The sequence below is a fragment of the Lytechinus pictus genome, chromosome 18 (assembly GCF_037042905.1).
Source record: "Lytechinus pictus isolate F3 Inbred chromosome 18, Lp3.0, whole genome shotgun sequence".
Lineage (NCBI taxonomy): Eukaryota > Metazoa > Echinodermata > Echinoidea > Temnopleuroida > Toxopneustidae > Lytechinus > Lytechinus pictus.
In genome coordinates this window covers 11,876,506-11,892,997 of record NC_087262.1, presented here as the reverse complement: position 1 = coordinate 11,892,997, position 16,492 = coordinate 11,876,506, and the positions used below count along the sequence as shown (strand labels likewise).

At 38.6% G+C, this 16,492-nt stretch overlaps 1 protein-coding gene across 3 annotated transcripts in view; it reads right to left on the bottom strand.

Annotated features, from left to right (window-relative positions):
- Nucleotides 1–2,098: 2,098 nt before the first annotated feature.
- Nucleotides 2,099–16,492, bottom strand: part of LOC129282255 (BMP-2-inducible protein kinase-like) — a 32,376-nt gene continuing 17,982 nt past the window's right edge. Inside the window, exons 8-15 of one of the 3 annotated variants that reach the window (XM_064112711.1) lie at nt 14,129–14,226; nt 13,278–13,465; nt 11,025–11,662; nt 10,453–10,738; nt 7,417–7,572; nt 6,736–6,834; nt 4,910–6,205; nt 2,099–4,424 (exon numbers count right to left, since the gene is read on the bottom strand). In XM_064112711.1, the coding sequence (XP_063968781.1) occupies nt 3,841–4,424; nt 4,910–6,205; nt 6,736–6,834; nt 7,417–7,572; nt 10,453–10,738; nt 11,025–11,662; nt 13,278–13,465; nt 14,129–14,226 (3,345 nt within the window). In that variant the 3' untranslated portion in view covers nt 2,099–3,840. Of the gene's footprint in view, nt 4,425–4,909; nt 6,206–6,735; nt 6,835–7,416; nt 7,573–10,452; nt 10,742–11,024; nt 11,663–13,277; nt 13,466–14,128; nt 14,227–16,492 lie in introns of all 3 variants that reach the window. The other 2 variants (XM_064112712.1, XM_064112713.1) reach the window with 2 other exon arrangements.

Sequence of the window (16,492 nt, the reverse complement as noted above, 5' to 3'; positions counted from 1 at the left end):
TATTATATGATCATTCAAAGCTGGTATTCAACATTATGTGAATATATGCACTCACGGTACATGTATATACCAGCTGGAAGTTAAATAAGCTTCCTACAAACAAGTATTTCATTTGAACTGCTTAGGGCAACAATGTAAATGTACTATCAAATTGGACAAAATGCTGTTTGATATACAAGTATGCTGCACTTGGCCTAAAACCCCACTTTAAGGTTTTATTTGTCTGACACCCAATTGGTCTGTTCCACTTTATCTATTTATTATTTCCAACTTGTCAAACAAAAATTTGGTACAAAAACGGTTCATGTAATTATGCAGATGAAGTGTTGTTAGACCAACTGGATACAAGTGTAGGTATTAATATAAGGGGCATTCATTACTTTAGGAAAATGAGCAGTTTGGTTTATAAACTGCAGCTACGAATGTACTACTGTATATAGTCATCACATTTCATAATAACGTGTAAAAATAAATGGCCAGGTTGCACTATGTGATAATAGCATAATTACAAAGATGCTAACTTTGAAATGCAAAAGGGAGCAAGTGACATGTGTGAACATAAAGTTGAGTACCAGGTAATAAAGATACTCCATGCTGAAAACAATAATTTCAATAAATAGCGCAAAATTAGACATTAAAATTCCATCAAATTTGGATGAACAATAGCGAAGTTGTCGAATTTTATTTCGATGAGATAGTTGTATACTTGTCATGACTGAAAATAAAGAGCTGACGATGTCATGTCAGCATTTTGGATACCATGTCTCGGAAGGGTGTAATGAGAAAACATTCACAGCCCCAATTTGGTGAAGAACTACTTTAAGAGCCTCGTTGAAATCAATGTATTTGTCCTGGCTCAAAGAACAGTTATGAACCAATCAATTTATACTGATTTCAAAGGGGCTAATTACTGTTAGGCATTCTTGTAGCCATGCCTTGGGCAACCATGAAACAACTCATGTTGAATTTGGGTTGCGTGTATGTTTCATTATTTTTCATCATTACAAAATGTCAAACTTTAGTACTTGATATGAAATTTCACTTTCGCCACTTGCGCCCTTTTACCATGGAAGGGGTGCACGTTCAAGGCTTGACACATTACACTAAAAGCACAAAATGTTTAAAAAAATGCTGCTCAACATGACTGCATGTTCATCTTAAATGCAAATACAAAGAAAACAATGATAAAAGGTCATTCATTCTCAAAACGAGACGTCGCAATTCATGAAGATCGTTCCTCAACTTTCTTCAAGCCTAGCCGTACGATTTCTATGCCATTTCATCAAGATATTAAACATAGATGGATAAGCAGAACACTACATCTCTACACTTTGACATGATTACCAATGAGTGCGTCATAGATGTTAACAACAAACATGTTCGTAAGCTGCTTTTGGATGCGAGTTATAGCTTATCTGGCCAAGCAAAGATATTGCCCCATATTCTGAAGTCCAGCTTAATTTAGGCCATGGTCTATACTGTGTTCAATTATGGGAAGCCTAAAATGTCAAATTTATGTTGACAGTATTCTTCCCATATATTTACTAATCTCTTTCCTAATTCTTTAATGGTAATGAAAAAAGGAAAGAAAGTAATAAATGATTCGAGTGTCAAATTAGCAGATACATTGAATCATTACTGTTAAAGATTTATGTCACAACTGGCTATCCCTAATTAAACCTCAACTTTAGAGCCGGGTCTACGTTAAACCCGACTTCAAAATATGGACAGCCATGAAGTGAAACATATGTCATTTTCTTGATAAAATCCCATAGGTAAATATATAGACCATAAGATGGTTGAGTAAGACACATTTCATGAATTGCAATTTTTTTTTAAAGTCTTTAATAGAATGACCTTATAAAGTGTCACAGGCTTCAACAAAAGAGATTAGCTTGATTCTTGTTCAAAAAAACATATTGGCAAGAATTAATAATTTAGCAGCAACACACATTGTTTCAGTTTTCTTTGTGGCAAAACTTACTTCACTTGACAAAACAAATCAATAATTAAAAAATAACTGAAAAGAATACTCTTGTATCAAGAAGCAATCATTTTGATAAAACCTACTGTTACACATGTTATTTTTTATTTTTCCCAGGTTTTGTAAAATCACCGTCCAAGGACCCTGTTGACTTAAGCACATGTTCCTGAACAGATCATATTTTTCGTAATCATCTCAATTTTCCCCGCACCATCAAACACATTTTGTCCCAATAAGCAATGAAACCCCTTCAAAAGAAAAGAATGAAATATTGATATCTGTACTCTGTACAAAACAGGATAATAGGGAGTAAAAACAATCTAAAAACTTACAATATAAAGACGACGAAACATTGACAATGGGAAAAATACAACTTTCATTTACATGTAAATATGTATATAAGATCTATATATTTATACATCATCAAGAAAAATCTGGAGGCATACAGGATCATGTAGTAAATACACTGTTGCCCGTCGCATAGTTTTTATTGTTGATATGAGCACATACCTCCCATTTGTTACAAATTTCGCTCTGTGACATCATAGAAATTTTAAACATTGAAGAGCATTCAACGAGCACAACTTTTTATAATTCAAGTTGGGGGAAATGGCACAGAATCTTTAAATTTGTCTTCAAATAAACTTTGAACGAAGATAAACTGATCACTGAAGTAGGTCCGGTGGAATTTAAGACCTCTTTAGATTTTAATTTCTCTGCAATTTCTGTAATAATTTCCAACATAGATCTTCAAAATTATGCTCCTGGAAAACAACTCAACTGCCAACTTATTTTTCTCCATCACAGAAAGATATATTTGGTCTATACACCACATCATAATAATAATTGTCCTAAGTGCAATATAATCATTAATATGTCACATGTTTACAGAATTGTTAGTGGAGATGTCAATTGCATTTGTATTGTGACAAACCAAAAACAATTATGATATTGAAACAAAGATCACTAGAATAATTTATGAAACTAGCTCCTAATTTATTGTTTCTTGTATGAAATTTTAATACAAATATATATATAATTATATATACATGTACAGAAATGTTCACTGTACAGCTACATAGCTCGCTCAAAGTAAAGGTGACACCAATGCCAACACTTTTAAATGACCAATATCAAATAATCTTCAACTCTTTTCTCTTTTAGATTTAGCACCAGTTAAATAAGGATTGGCCTATCATGATTTTACTGAACCTATATCTTGAGCAATTTGCCCCTTAACTTGCACTGGTCAGATAGAGAGACCGATGAAGAATATGAGCACAATGTTGAGATAATATCAGAAACTAATTGAAATTATAACCAGCATTCAATTTGTAAAGAAAATCAAGACTATAATATCAATAACAAAAAAAAAGGGAAAACTGCAAAAAGAAAACAAACAACCAAACTAATGTTGGTATGAAACAAGGCATACATGTAATCCATTCGACAAATTAAAGAATTTTGGTGATTTTCTCCCCCCAAGGATTCTACTTTATATTGATCATCAAGTCTGAGCCTTGTAATAGAATAGAAAAAAAAGTTTTTGATGCATTTCGATATCTCTCTCTTCTCTCTTTATACTAATAGAATCTCATAGGTATCCCCATTTTGTCCTTTTCCTTTCCCTCGACCAAGAACAGAGAATATAATTGACCCATATTACAATGTACATGCAAAATCAGATCTAAAAGATATGCTGGATCCCATACTGGTTGGAAAAAAAAAATCTGCGGGTTCAATAACATACAACTGCAACAGAGATTTATAGCACAATCTACCAACTGGATGAAACAAGGTTCAATCTGCTATGGCATATTTTCATGTTATGATCGAACTGCTAGCAAAAGATGAGTTCACAGGTCTGTTTGAAAGCTACGTCTTTGTCGGGACGGAAAGTTCACCTTCTCTGGAGACTTCTCCTCTCCCGACGGACCCCTCGCCCTCCTAGCACCCTGCCGCTTCACTGGTCCTGTAATTGCTGGTGGCTTGAACGGAGCGGCCCCGAAAGGGTCGACGTCATCGAACCCGGCCGGAGCGGCGGGCGAGTCTGGACTTGTGAAAGGCTGTGCTCCAAAGTCATCAACCGCCCTTGTCACAGGAAGGGAGAACTGTTTGTGGGGTTGGGGTGGCGTGAGCTTCCGCCCGAACGAGTCCTCAAAACCAAGCTTGGTATCGACCGGCTTGGGCTGTCCGTCGTCCCCTAGTGCGAACGGACGCGAGCCGAATGCATCTAGACTGTCTTGTGATCCTCGCAGTCTGGGCTGGCTGCCCGGGCTCGACTTGAGGGAGTTGGAGGCAGAACTGGAACTGCTGCGACGCGAGGAACGAGAGCTGTTGCTTCCGCTACGACGTCTACGGCCTCCAGAAGAAGTCCTGCTTGAACGACGCACGCCGACAGCTGTGCTCACCACATGTGGGCGCTTGTGAGTGGCTGGACCTAATTTTGAATAAAAATATATTTAATATATTGTATATCATTGAAAAAAATGTTCAGATAATGCATACTATATAGAAATGTAACCAAGTTGAATTCAAAACAATCAATTTGAATGACGAGCAAAAAATTATGAATACGAGATGAAATTTCAGTTGTTATGAATAGAAACGAAAACATTGATCCACTGCCAAAACACAAAATTTTGTCCACTATGTCTGCTTCTTTCATGTAACCTCACACAAACAAATGTCGAATCTAAAATAGGAGGCATTAGTCCAAAGATGTCTGGACCAACTCCAGAAATCATACTTTGCAAAGAATATTTTGAATTGTCCGAACCCAAGAGACAAAAAAATGTCTCAACATGCCTCAAAAGAACAAAAAAAAATTCTAGCCATCTCATAACCCATCGACTACGTACACAATTCTGAATTTGTAGCAGAGGACTTATGCAACATATGTGAGCAAATCTGACATATTTTTACCCGATTTCTTTGCATCTTCTTGACCGCTCATCTCCAAATCCGAGCCCTGGGATGTTACAGCATGAAATGGAACAGCACCAAACATATCAGGCTCTTGCTTGGCCATCTTAGAAGACATCCCCTGAGCTCCTAGCTCAGTTGGTGAGATGGGCGGTGTTGGGTTACCAAGTGTTGTTGTTTGTTCCCCGGAAACATGCTGCGTTTTGGCACGCCTCACCTCCGACCCAGTACCCTGCCGCTTCTTGGACGAAGCTGAGAAAGGTGCCTTTGAGAAGACATCCGAGCCGGCCGAGCCAACGGACGACTTGCTGGTCTCGCGCTGCAGTCCGGTACGAGGATTAAAAGGGGCCTCTCCGAATGGATCCTCTTCCTGCATCGGGGGAGAAATAGGAGGGGTGAGAGCACACATTCCCACTGGCTCAGTGGCACGTTTCAGACTCCCAGTCTTCGCTTTGAATGGGGCTTGACTGAAGGGGTCATCATCGGTCATGTCAATGAGCTGCGCAACAGGCGGCTCAGATTTTTTCGGCACTTTGCTAGAAGGCAGGTCCTCACGCAGATTCAGACTGGCTAACTCCGCATCCGATAGACCGTGGCCATCATCGCCCATCAGGGGCTGGGCACCAACTTCGTCAAAGTCCTGGTGATCAGAATCGTCATCGGATTCATCTTCCGAAGACTCTTCCTGATCAAGTAACCCCCTGTGAGCATGCTCCTCATCCTTCCGAATATCAATAGAATCACTATCAAAGGTATCATAGCTGAAATCTCGAAGGCTACTTGACAACCTTTCCCCCTCGTGATCGCTACTCGACTCGCTTCCCCTCTGCTGCCTGACAGTTCCGAATGGCTTTGCCCCGAATTCATCCAGCTCTCGTATCGACCTATCCAAACCGAAGCTGCTGGATGATCCTGTACTGGTCAGTCTTTCCGACCTCCCGTCCTGCTTCCCCTCCCGAACAAAGTCATCCTCAAACCCGACCCTGATGCGAGGGGTGGATGCCGACTCTGGCTGTGGTTCGAGAGCCATGGCTCCTAGAAGGTCGGCTTCCTGGGGGCTCATGTTCCGTTGCTGCTGGTATGTCTGCGAGGGCTGCGCAGCTTGATTGCCCCCGCTAAGACCAAAAGGCGTCGCTCCGAAGACGTCCACCGTACCACCCACTTTCCTTGGCTCCCCTGCTCCTACAACCAGAGGCGGTGAGGACTCCATGACGTGCCCTTGGGCTTGGGTCTGCTGTCCAGCGGCACCACTGGCTATATGCTCCATCTCAGCTGCACCTCCAGAGTGAGGCCGTCCTGAGCATTGGAAAGAAATGTTAATCGGATCATCAAAAAGGTAAAAATAATAACAAATTGATTTATCCAAAATTCCAAGGTTCATGGAATGTAGACTGAAAATGCAGCCTTTGTGGCCAGGCACAGTGAATCGTCAAACAAAAGTTTGGAAGGAAGCATTTAGTTCATCTACTGCTCAGTTATATTTTCATTGTTCTTTGTCAGTAATGTTGGTCTTTTGCCTATCAAATTTTTTTAAACAGCTATCATACTCAAATATTTTTTGTATTTTAAAGCATTTAGATAAAGAAATTGTAAGGTGAGAGCAATTTAACAAGGCATTTCTGTTCTGTTTCTTCATCATAACTTTACAGAAACACCCTTCCCCAATCCCTAAACCTACACCACTTCCAATCGAGATTACTTTTGCAATCTAAATTTCAAGCATATTGTGTGGTTATCTTAATAAAATATTTGTAATTGCATTTTGTGTTTTGATATATCATATTTTATATGTTATCATTTACAAAAGTAATTGATTTGCGACCTACCTTCACCAAGATTAAATGGGACAGCACCAAAGACATCGGTAGTGTGGGAAGGGTTGGAGACTCCCGGCGTCTGTGGCTGAGTGGCATTGGTGGTTGTTTCTGAAAAAAAAAAATAAAAGATTTTCATGATTACCAATCAAAAAGTAAAATAAACTAGTTTAGTTTCTCAAATTGGAACTTTGTAGTACATCATCATCATCTAAATCATCATCATCATCATCATCATCGCCACCACCACCACCATCATCATCATCATCATTACCATCATCACCATCACCATCATCTAAATTGTCTAAATCATCAACATTATCATCATCTAAATCATCATCATCACCACCATCATCATCATCATCAATGAAATCATCATTGTCATCATCCTTGTTGTCACTGTCATCATCATCATCATCTAATCCATCAACATCATCAACAACAAAATCATCATCATCACCATCATCATCTCTGCCACCGCCACCACCATCACCACCACCACCATGCATGATCAAGAACCTCAACATCAACATCTAGAAGGAACCATGATTTTCACCATTGATGTTTCCATTACAAATGAACACAAAATTGTGATATAACAATGCATTAACCAGTAGAACACAAAGACAGTTTTCAAATTTCTTCATAAAGATGATATCACTCAAAAAGATGGGGCTGTTTTTTGTTTTTTACCTGGACTGACTTTCCTTAGTTGATCAAATTCACTGTCTAGATCTTCATCGTCTCCCGGGCCTGCCGCAAGCTGGGAGGCCAAGATGGCAGCCTGCGGACCAAATGGGTTGGTAGGACTTGCAAGGTCTTGGACAGGACTCACATGGTCACCATCAACTAAAGAAGGCAGCAAATAGGATAGAAATTAATAAATTATATTAATGTATGTAATCTAAAGAGTTTCCATATGTATGGAATAATTATTCCCAGATGTGATTATTATGTTACAGGTAAAATCGTAAAAATTATGTATAATGTGAGATCTCTATTTGAATTATGAAAATTGCTGAACTTTCTGCAACTTTTTTTTAAATAATCCTTGTGATAATATTTGGTTTTGTATCATGTTCTACAAAACAATATGTTAAAATATCATTAATTCATTTTTCAATTCCTGTGATGATGAATAGAATTGAGAAAGAAAAGTAGAGGCATAAAAAGAGAAGCATTGTAATGAGTTCAAATCGTGCAAATGATGCATGGGTGCAATGTATGTTATCTCTTGAACATGCTTTGGAATTTGTTTTATAGATGATGAATAATAGTATCGATATAGTATAGATATTTCATTAAGAAAGCATGTCATTGGAAATCAATAACCAGTAGTGGATCTAGCTTTTTGCTTAGAGGGGGGTTGACAAGTTGGTTTGACCCAAAAACTATGAGCTGCAAAGTAATTCGTCCTACCCCCTCCCCCCGCCTAGATCCGCCACTGTCCTGCTTGTGCGACTCTGGTAAACAGGAAAGAAGTGTTGGAGTTTGATCCCAACTCCTTTTAAAAATTATTTTTAGGGCGTCCCCTCTCCCAAATCGGCAACTGATCATACTCCTCATATAAGAATAATCTGGGGTATTCCTAACAGCGGAAATCAATCTTAGGAAATATGAACCATTGGCATCCCATGAAATTGATTTTATCTCAATTGCAATTGACTCCAGCTGAAAGTAACTCCCCTCCCCCCGTACACACATGCATGAAACCTTCCCACAATGCATTCTCATTTCCTCAAAACACCACATTTTTCAAAAATTCAGGAAAGGGGAGGGGAAGCAAAGAGTGATATCATGGCTTTTTGTAACAACAAAAAATGAAAATGAACCATTCCCAAACCAGAGGATATATGCGGTATGAGGGAATGAAAGTACTTAAGGTAAAACTAAAAACTGAGCTCAAGAATTTGGTTGCAGGATGACCTGTTTAATAAGTCAGGCACAGCAAAATGCAAGCTAAGAATCGAAGTGACGAGAATAGGTGAAGCATAATTTGGTCTAACCCCATTTTATCTTCTGCCCATTCAATCTCAACCAACATTTCTACTTTCCTTTAAACCAGTTTTTTAAATAACCATTTGATCTAGTTGCCACTCCGTCATTGCAGTATTTCCTTTATTTTCAAGTTGGGCTAAGTTCATCTTGTTTTATACCCACTTATGGCAATTAGTCTATCTAATATGAACATAGAATCCAGTTTTCAATTCCTGAAGTGCCAGTTCTGTATTCTTTGGCATTCTCAACATTATATTCAGTGTTCTTTTGGTAATATTTACAAAAATGTAAATATGATTGTATTTATAATTGTAAATATCAGAATTCTTAGAAAAACAAGTTTCCATGCAGGTAAAAGACATGCAAAACAGTGCAGACCAGTTCGAGGGGCAGATATTTAACGTATGCAGCTATATTTTATTGGATTTTGCTTTGTTTTTCTGGCCTTTCACTGTATTTTTTGTCATTCAATATATAGGCCGGTAAAAATATGGTATCCATGAAATTCTGTGAATTTCTTGATTTTGTCTCAGTTTTACGTATCTAAGCAAGCTGGCTATGCCCATTTCGTCCCACAATGATGCCCCTATTAAAGCCTAATAAGACAAACTGGTAATAGACCTTATCACTCATAGATGCACTGGGACAATTAAGTTGGCAAAGTGGTGATTATACTGATGATTAGAAAACAAAGTGCAACTAGCACAAGTGAGTACAAGCCTGTGTGGATATTAGACAGAAGTGACGGTTAGACTTGATGGCAATTAGACCAAATTGATATAAACCTGGGCCCCATCTTACAAAGAGTTGCGATTGATCCGATCAATCGCAACTATGGAAAGCCAGCAAAGTCAACCAAAAAAAAAAGCAAGTTTGCTCAAAAAAATTTCTAGATATAAATGTATATCCATAAATTCATTGATTTCTTGACAATTTGGTGTGTTCTCCTTCGTTTACAAAGGACATTTTGCAAATTTCCTGTAGAAAAAATTATGACACTGATGGATTTCAATAGAGTTACAATTGATTGGATCAATCGTAACTCTTTATAAGACTGGGCCCAAATGAGTTTAGTTATATTGGTGTGAATTAGACAAACTGAGGAGCGTTTCACAATTAAGTTAGCGATTTTCACTGACAAACTTGCTCTCAGCCAATCCGTTGCAAGGATTTCAATAGCTTATAACAGCTGTCATGGACAATCACTAAGATAATTGCTTTATGAAAAGTGTTCCCTTGGGCCAAGATGCACAAGACTTGTGATGTTGATATGAATGATGTTTCCGATCAATTGCGTAGATTACTACTTACAATCAATCATGAAAATGAAAAGTACAATCAATGTAAAGCTTTGTGTTAAGAGGCCAGGGGCCCGTTTCATATGAAAGTGTTCTAACACTGGCTTGACGCCATCTCTATGGAAAACCAAGCTGGACTTAATTGTGCGTGAACAGACATATGCTACCCATATACAAAGTCAATGCATTCGCTTTGTGTCCAATCAGCGTATTGTCCAGTTACGCTTTCCATAGAGATGGCAGCGTCAAGCTTGAGTTATGATTAATTTTTGTGAAATAGGTCCCTAGGTACTGGACCAAGTGCCTATATATAAACCAAATCAAGATGCCCGTGTGGATTAGAGCCGAGGCGACATCTCTCCGCAAGGTGGATCAGAGGTTAGGGTCGGTCGAAGGATCATGCAGGCGGAATTGAAAAGTGTGTGATAATTACATTTGTTTTTCCCCTCCAAGACTGGCACATTGATATCGTCCAGCCTACCTTCTACCAAGGTGCCAACGGCCCCAGCAGCCTGGGCTTGCTGGGCCAAGGCCTGGGCCTGAAGGAACTGCTGCTGTTGCGCCTGTTGCTGTTGTAAAGCCGACTGTTGCTGTTGGTACATCGCCTGTTGCTCGGGTGGTATGAACTGTGGCGGCTGGGAGTACGGAGGTGGCGAGGAGGCCTGGTACTGTTGTTGTTGTTGTGCAGCTAGTTGTTGCTGTTGCTGGTATGCTAGTTGCTGCTGAAGAAGAAGTTAGGATGTTGAATAAAAGGTTTATATAAGTTTACCCAATGATTAAAAATAATAGGTATGTTCTGTTCAAGGTTTAAGTTTATAATGAACATTCAAATAATATGTTATTGAGTATTAGATTATTTGAAGACATCTATACGGTTTTACCAAAAATTTTTGTTATAAGGCACGGTTGATACAGATAGCAAATGTAGACAAATTATTTTTTTTTTTATTGGATTATGGAGGTTGACTTAATGCTTGGCATGAAATATACGTCGTAAATACAAACCTGTTGCTGTAATGCAGCTTGTTGTTCTAAAGCAGCCTGTTGACTGAGATATGCTGCTTGTTGCTGTTGCTGCTGCTGCTGTTGTTGTAACAAAGCCTGTTGCTGCTGTTGATAAGCAGCCTGTTGCTGTTGTTGCAAAGCTGCCTGCTGCTGTTGTTGAAGTGCTGCCTGTTGTTGCTGCTGCTGCTGTTGCTGCAAGGCAGCCTGTTGCTGCGCATACTGTGCCTGAATGCTTGCTTGTTGCTCGAAGCTAAGTTGCGGGGGTCTGGAAAAAGCACCGTGTTGCCCAAACCCGGGCTGCTGCGGAGTCGGTTGTGGCTGTTGGAAAGGCTGTTGGAAACCTTGCTGACCGGCGTAAGCAACTTGCTGTGGCTGCCCCTGCCCAAACCCAGCAACTTGCTGCTGCTGTGGTCCATAAGCAACTGGGGCTTGGGCATTATTGTATGCCATTTGCTGCTGTTGTTGCTGCTGCTGCTGCTGCTGTTGTTGTTGTTGCTGCTGCTGCTGCTGTTGTTGGGCAAGAGCAAGGAGTCTTTGTTTGTTTTGTTGCTGGGCAAGCTGTTGTTCTTGTATCAGTTGCTGCTGATGTTGCTGTTGCTGCGCTGCTTGTTGTGCTTGAACTTGAGGGGGACTGATCCCTAAGGAATGAAAAAGATAGAACACAAACAGAAATTAATAACATAATTATTTTAAATCTTACCTGCTATGTCATAATAGCTCTGTCAATCCATACACATTCCAACACAAATGTACAAATAGGAAAATAACTGAGATCATCCACAGTATGTCTCAGTATATGTGTGGATTTCATAAAACCATGTTTCAATTTGGCCAACTTGACGATAAACTTCATAAAAACAATAAACTTCATTAATATCATTTGTTTGAGATCACCTGTGCCTAGGAAGTGAAATGCATACTGAATCACTAATACCTGCGGGACTGACTGGGGGTGTCCAGGTGGACCACTTCTCGAAGATTTCCCCCTATGCTAGTGGGTTTTTAATGTGCAAAAGTAGGACTCCCCTTTTCATGGTGCCTCAATTTAACATCCTATCTGAGGGACAGAGTGTTTCTGACATGACACAGAGTTGCCTAGGCTGAATCTATGGAACATGGGAGGGACAGAGTGTTTTTGACATTACATAGAGTTGCCTAGGCTGAATCTATGGAACATGGGAGGGACACGTTAACACACATAACACAGGCTTCAGTCATCCACCCGGGGTGGACTCAAAACCATCCTCTTAGGTTCGACAGGCAGGCACTTCACCTACTGAGCCAACTCTCTGAAATTGTTCATGACTACAGACGAACTTCAACATCATTTACCTACAGTCAGAACCACATCAAGTCATTTCAATTCTTAATTCTAACACGCTGAAATGGTTCACTACTACAGAAGAACTTCAAGATTATTTACTGACAGTAAGAAGGATATGTCATTTTAATTCCTAATTAGAACCTTCATGAAGCAAATCAATCTCTTTTCTGGATTGATTGATTGAGATTTAATGACACTATGAAAGTGAACTGCTTCACCGGGAAAGATTCCCTACTCTGTTTGAACAGAGAAGTAGTTTCTTTAAAGGTCAAGTCCACCCCAGCAAAATGTTGATTTGAATAAATAGAGAAAAATCAAACAAGCATTATGCTGAAAATTTCATCAAAATCGGATGTAAAACAAGAAAGTTATGACATTTTCAAGTTTCGTTTATTTATCACAAAACAGCAATATGCACAACTCATTGACATGCAAATGAGACAGTCGATGATGTTCCTCACTCACTCTTTCTTTTGTTTTTTATTGTTTGAATTATACAATATTTCATTTTTTACAGATTTGACAATAAGGACCAACTTGATTGAACCATATAGTATTAAACAATGCTAATTGCACATGTTCAGGGGGAATTAAGCGTTGTTTCACACGACAACAGGGAAAAAACTGGATTATTTCATATTTCACATAATAAAATACAAAAGAAATAGTGAGTGAGTGATGTCATGAGTCTCCTCATTTGCATACCGACTAGATGTGAATATAACTGCTTTGTGAAATTAAGCGAAACTTTAAAATTTCATAACTTTCTTACTTTACATCCGATTTTGATGAAATTTTCAGTGTTATGCTTGTTGGATTTTTCTCTTTTTATTCGAATCAACTTTTTGTTGGGGTGGACTTGTCCTTTAAAGTGCAAATGATGTGGCTCCCACTAACACGGGACATGAAACATTGAATCTCTGACTCACTCTGTGCTGCTGCTGCCGCCGCTGCTCCCGTCGGTGGCTGCCCATGCTTTGATGATCGTTGCCTGGTGATGGAGGATGGGGTCGGGAGTGAGAGGCCCCCTGCGGCCGGGGCCATGCCCTGTTGAGATGCCTTCGGTCTCTGCCTGGGGGTGACAGAGGTACTGACCTCCATGGGACCAGCTGGGGTTCTGTTAAACAAGGAGATAATTATACCATGACAAAAGCATTTGAAAGGAATTTGATTTTGATAGAGGATATATAGAAACACATTCTATTCTATAAGAGGGGGGGTCCAATGTCTACACACTTCAAGCAGATACAATCATTAACATTTGATCTGGGTTTTCTCAACATAATTGCATCCAAGAGCAGATACAATTGAGAAAGTTTATTTGTTGTAAAATTATTTCAAATGTCTTCAAACAATCTTTTAAATATAGAACACAAAGTTCCTGGAATTGTTGTCTGGTCCGGATAAAAGACAACTGGGTATATCATCTGTTGCGACCTGACTTTGTAATAAATCATATTTACGTTCAAATGAAAAATATAATTTTATTTGAATGCATGCTAGGAATACTAACATAAACATTCTGCTCTACTGCAAGCCTTGTGGTCGGAGTAAAGCCCAAATTAGCTTCAAATCATAGATTGCTATGTCATCACTACAATTTTGAATTGAATTCACTTTTATTCCTATAACATAACAAGGTTTGTATAAGAATGGGATTTCAAGTTAAGTATTCATAACACTTCTCAGAACATTGAATATTATTGGAATGTTTATATCAAATGCTATTACAACTTCAAATCATGAAGAGTGCACCAGAATATTAATACTGATTTCATACCTATTTTGGTTGTTTGTTTTATTCCTGGAATGTTGTTGTCTCTGTTCGCTTTCGGTCAGTGGGAGGGGAAGCTTGCTCCCATCAGGTACTGGCGATTTCTAAGAAAAACAAATCACGAGAGGAAACAACAAATTCAACATTCATTAACAATTATTATGATTTTTTATGATTTATTTACTTACAAACAATATTCACATGTTTACAGGTTATTATAAATTATTCATACTCATAATGTAATAATTCTTGATAACCAAAGGAAGTTATATTTATTGGGAGAAGTAAAATATACAAAATTAATTACGGGTACATCTGTACTTCTTTTACTGCCTACGCCACCCTCCTTTTTTGTTATCAATGCAATTTGCTTTATTTACTTGCTTATATCATTTTATGACTCGAATTATGTAACTGATTTGGTATTTTTGCTATACTGGTGATTTGAACTACATGTATGTGACCTTTATATATTCATATATAAGACCTCTAGGTTGCTTATTATGTTGATTCTCAATGAATGATAGTAGATTTTGTGCAAAAACTACATTTTTCTATTGTTTCTCATGGGAGCGTTTTATCAACATTGTCTTTTTGTCTGACAATTTTCCTTCATTTTGATTGGTTCAGAAGCACAGTTCCTATTGTAACTCTCGGATAAAACATCTATCAAGTACATGTACTTCCATGTAACGCTCACCTGATGCTCCATAATGGCCATTGACTGTCAATGCATATCATAAAGAAACAGCCCAATGCCCTCAGCTATGCCTCAGGCCTGTTGGAACTGTTCCAAAAGTAACCCCTGTGCATAATTCTTAATAATGCCCTTGATATTGTGTATTATTGTATATTATTCCATGGCTGCCATAGATAAAAAAATTTTGGTAAATAAAATGTTCTGTGTTGCCACCATCTTGATGATGATGATTTTAAGTGCCAGCGAGTCGGTCTCGACTCCTGGGTCCCGTAACATAAAGGTTAGTGATTGATCGTACGCTTGATTTTTACGATTGATTGTACACTGTAGTCAATGCAATTAATCGTAGAAAAATGTTCTACGATCATTGCTAAGCTTTGTGTTACGGGCCCCTGGTGACCCCACAGACAAACTTTCTCCATACTGTTCTATCCTGTGAAGGTGACACATTATGCTCCTGCAACATTTGCTCCTGTCTTAATATCTCAGAGGGTACAGGGTTAGAGTCAGGATTGTTTTAGAGTTCTTGGTTCAGAATAATGTAAAGATAAGGGTTAGGGTTTATTCAGTTTTGGAGGTTAGCTTTTATATTTGGCTTATCATGCATATTTTCCATCTGAGCAATTGTCACCGGAGCAAATGTCATGGAATCCCTGTAAAAGCAAGCTCAGTTCTCTCAATGATTTTCCAGTTTCTTTAGTAATTTCTTCCAGCCATCTATTCCTCTGTCTTCCTCTTCTCCTTCTGCCTTGTACCTTCCCAAGCATGATTTCCTACTCCATACCTCTTGATCAGATGTGTCCAAAAAAATCTTAATCTCTGTCTTACAACCATAGCCTCAAAGGAGTAGCTCAGTTTTATAAGTATTGACTTGTTCATCTTGTCAGTCCATGAAATCCTCAACATCCTACTCCATCACCTCAACACTTCACAACTGAGAAAAATCAATAAACCCTTCTTGGTAATACAATACCCAGGAAGTCAATTAAAATGGAAATTAATCCACTATTCTGAAAGAGTAAGGACCCAGGAAGTGCAGTTTATTGTTGTGAGTGATACAAGCCTTGTGCCTTTTGTGATGGAAACACTCTTCACAAAGGCTCTTGGTAATTCAGGGGAGCGTTTCATAAACAGTTTTGTCATTGATTTTTACTGGCTAATTTGGTCTCAACCAATCAGATGCAAGGATTCCCAGTAGCTTGTAACAATAATCAGAGAAATTCAATAAATATTTGCTTCATGAAATGCTCCCAAGGTCTATTCAATTCCCTTTTCTTTCCCTCTTTTAAAAGGATTTTTCTGGTCAGATTATCAAGATCACTACTTTTCAGCAGCTATCAATATCAAGATCATTTAAAAAATGTGTAATAACTCCTTGAGTGCAACAGTTTGTTTTTTTTTTTGTAAAATAGTACAAAAGATTTTTTTTAAAGTCCTCGTTACCAGGTGAGCGTTTCCTGAACGGAATTGTCGGATGATTCATCTGCAAGTCCTGTTCTATCCGACAGTTATCCATCGTAACAGTGCTTCTCAGCCAATCAAAATCAAGAAAAAGTTGTCAGATGAAAATGTTTCCCAGGACCCTTGGAGGGGATCTACAGCATTATGATTAGAATTGATGCTTTTTTCAGCAGTCACGTAACATACTATCACTAATGACTCAGTCATAC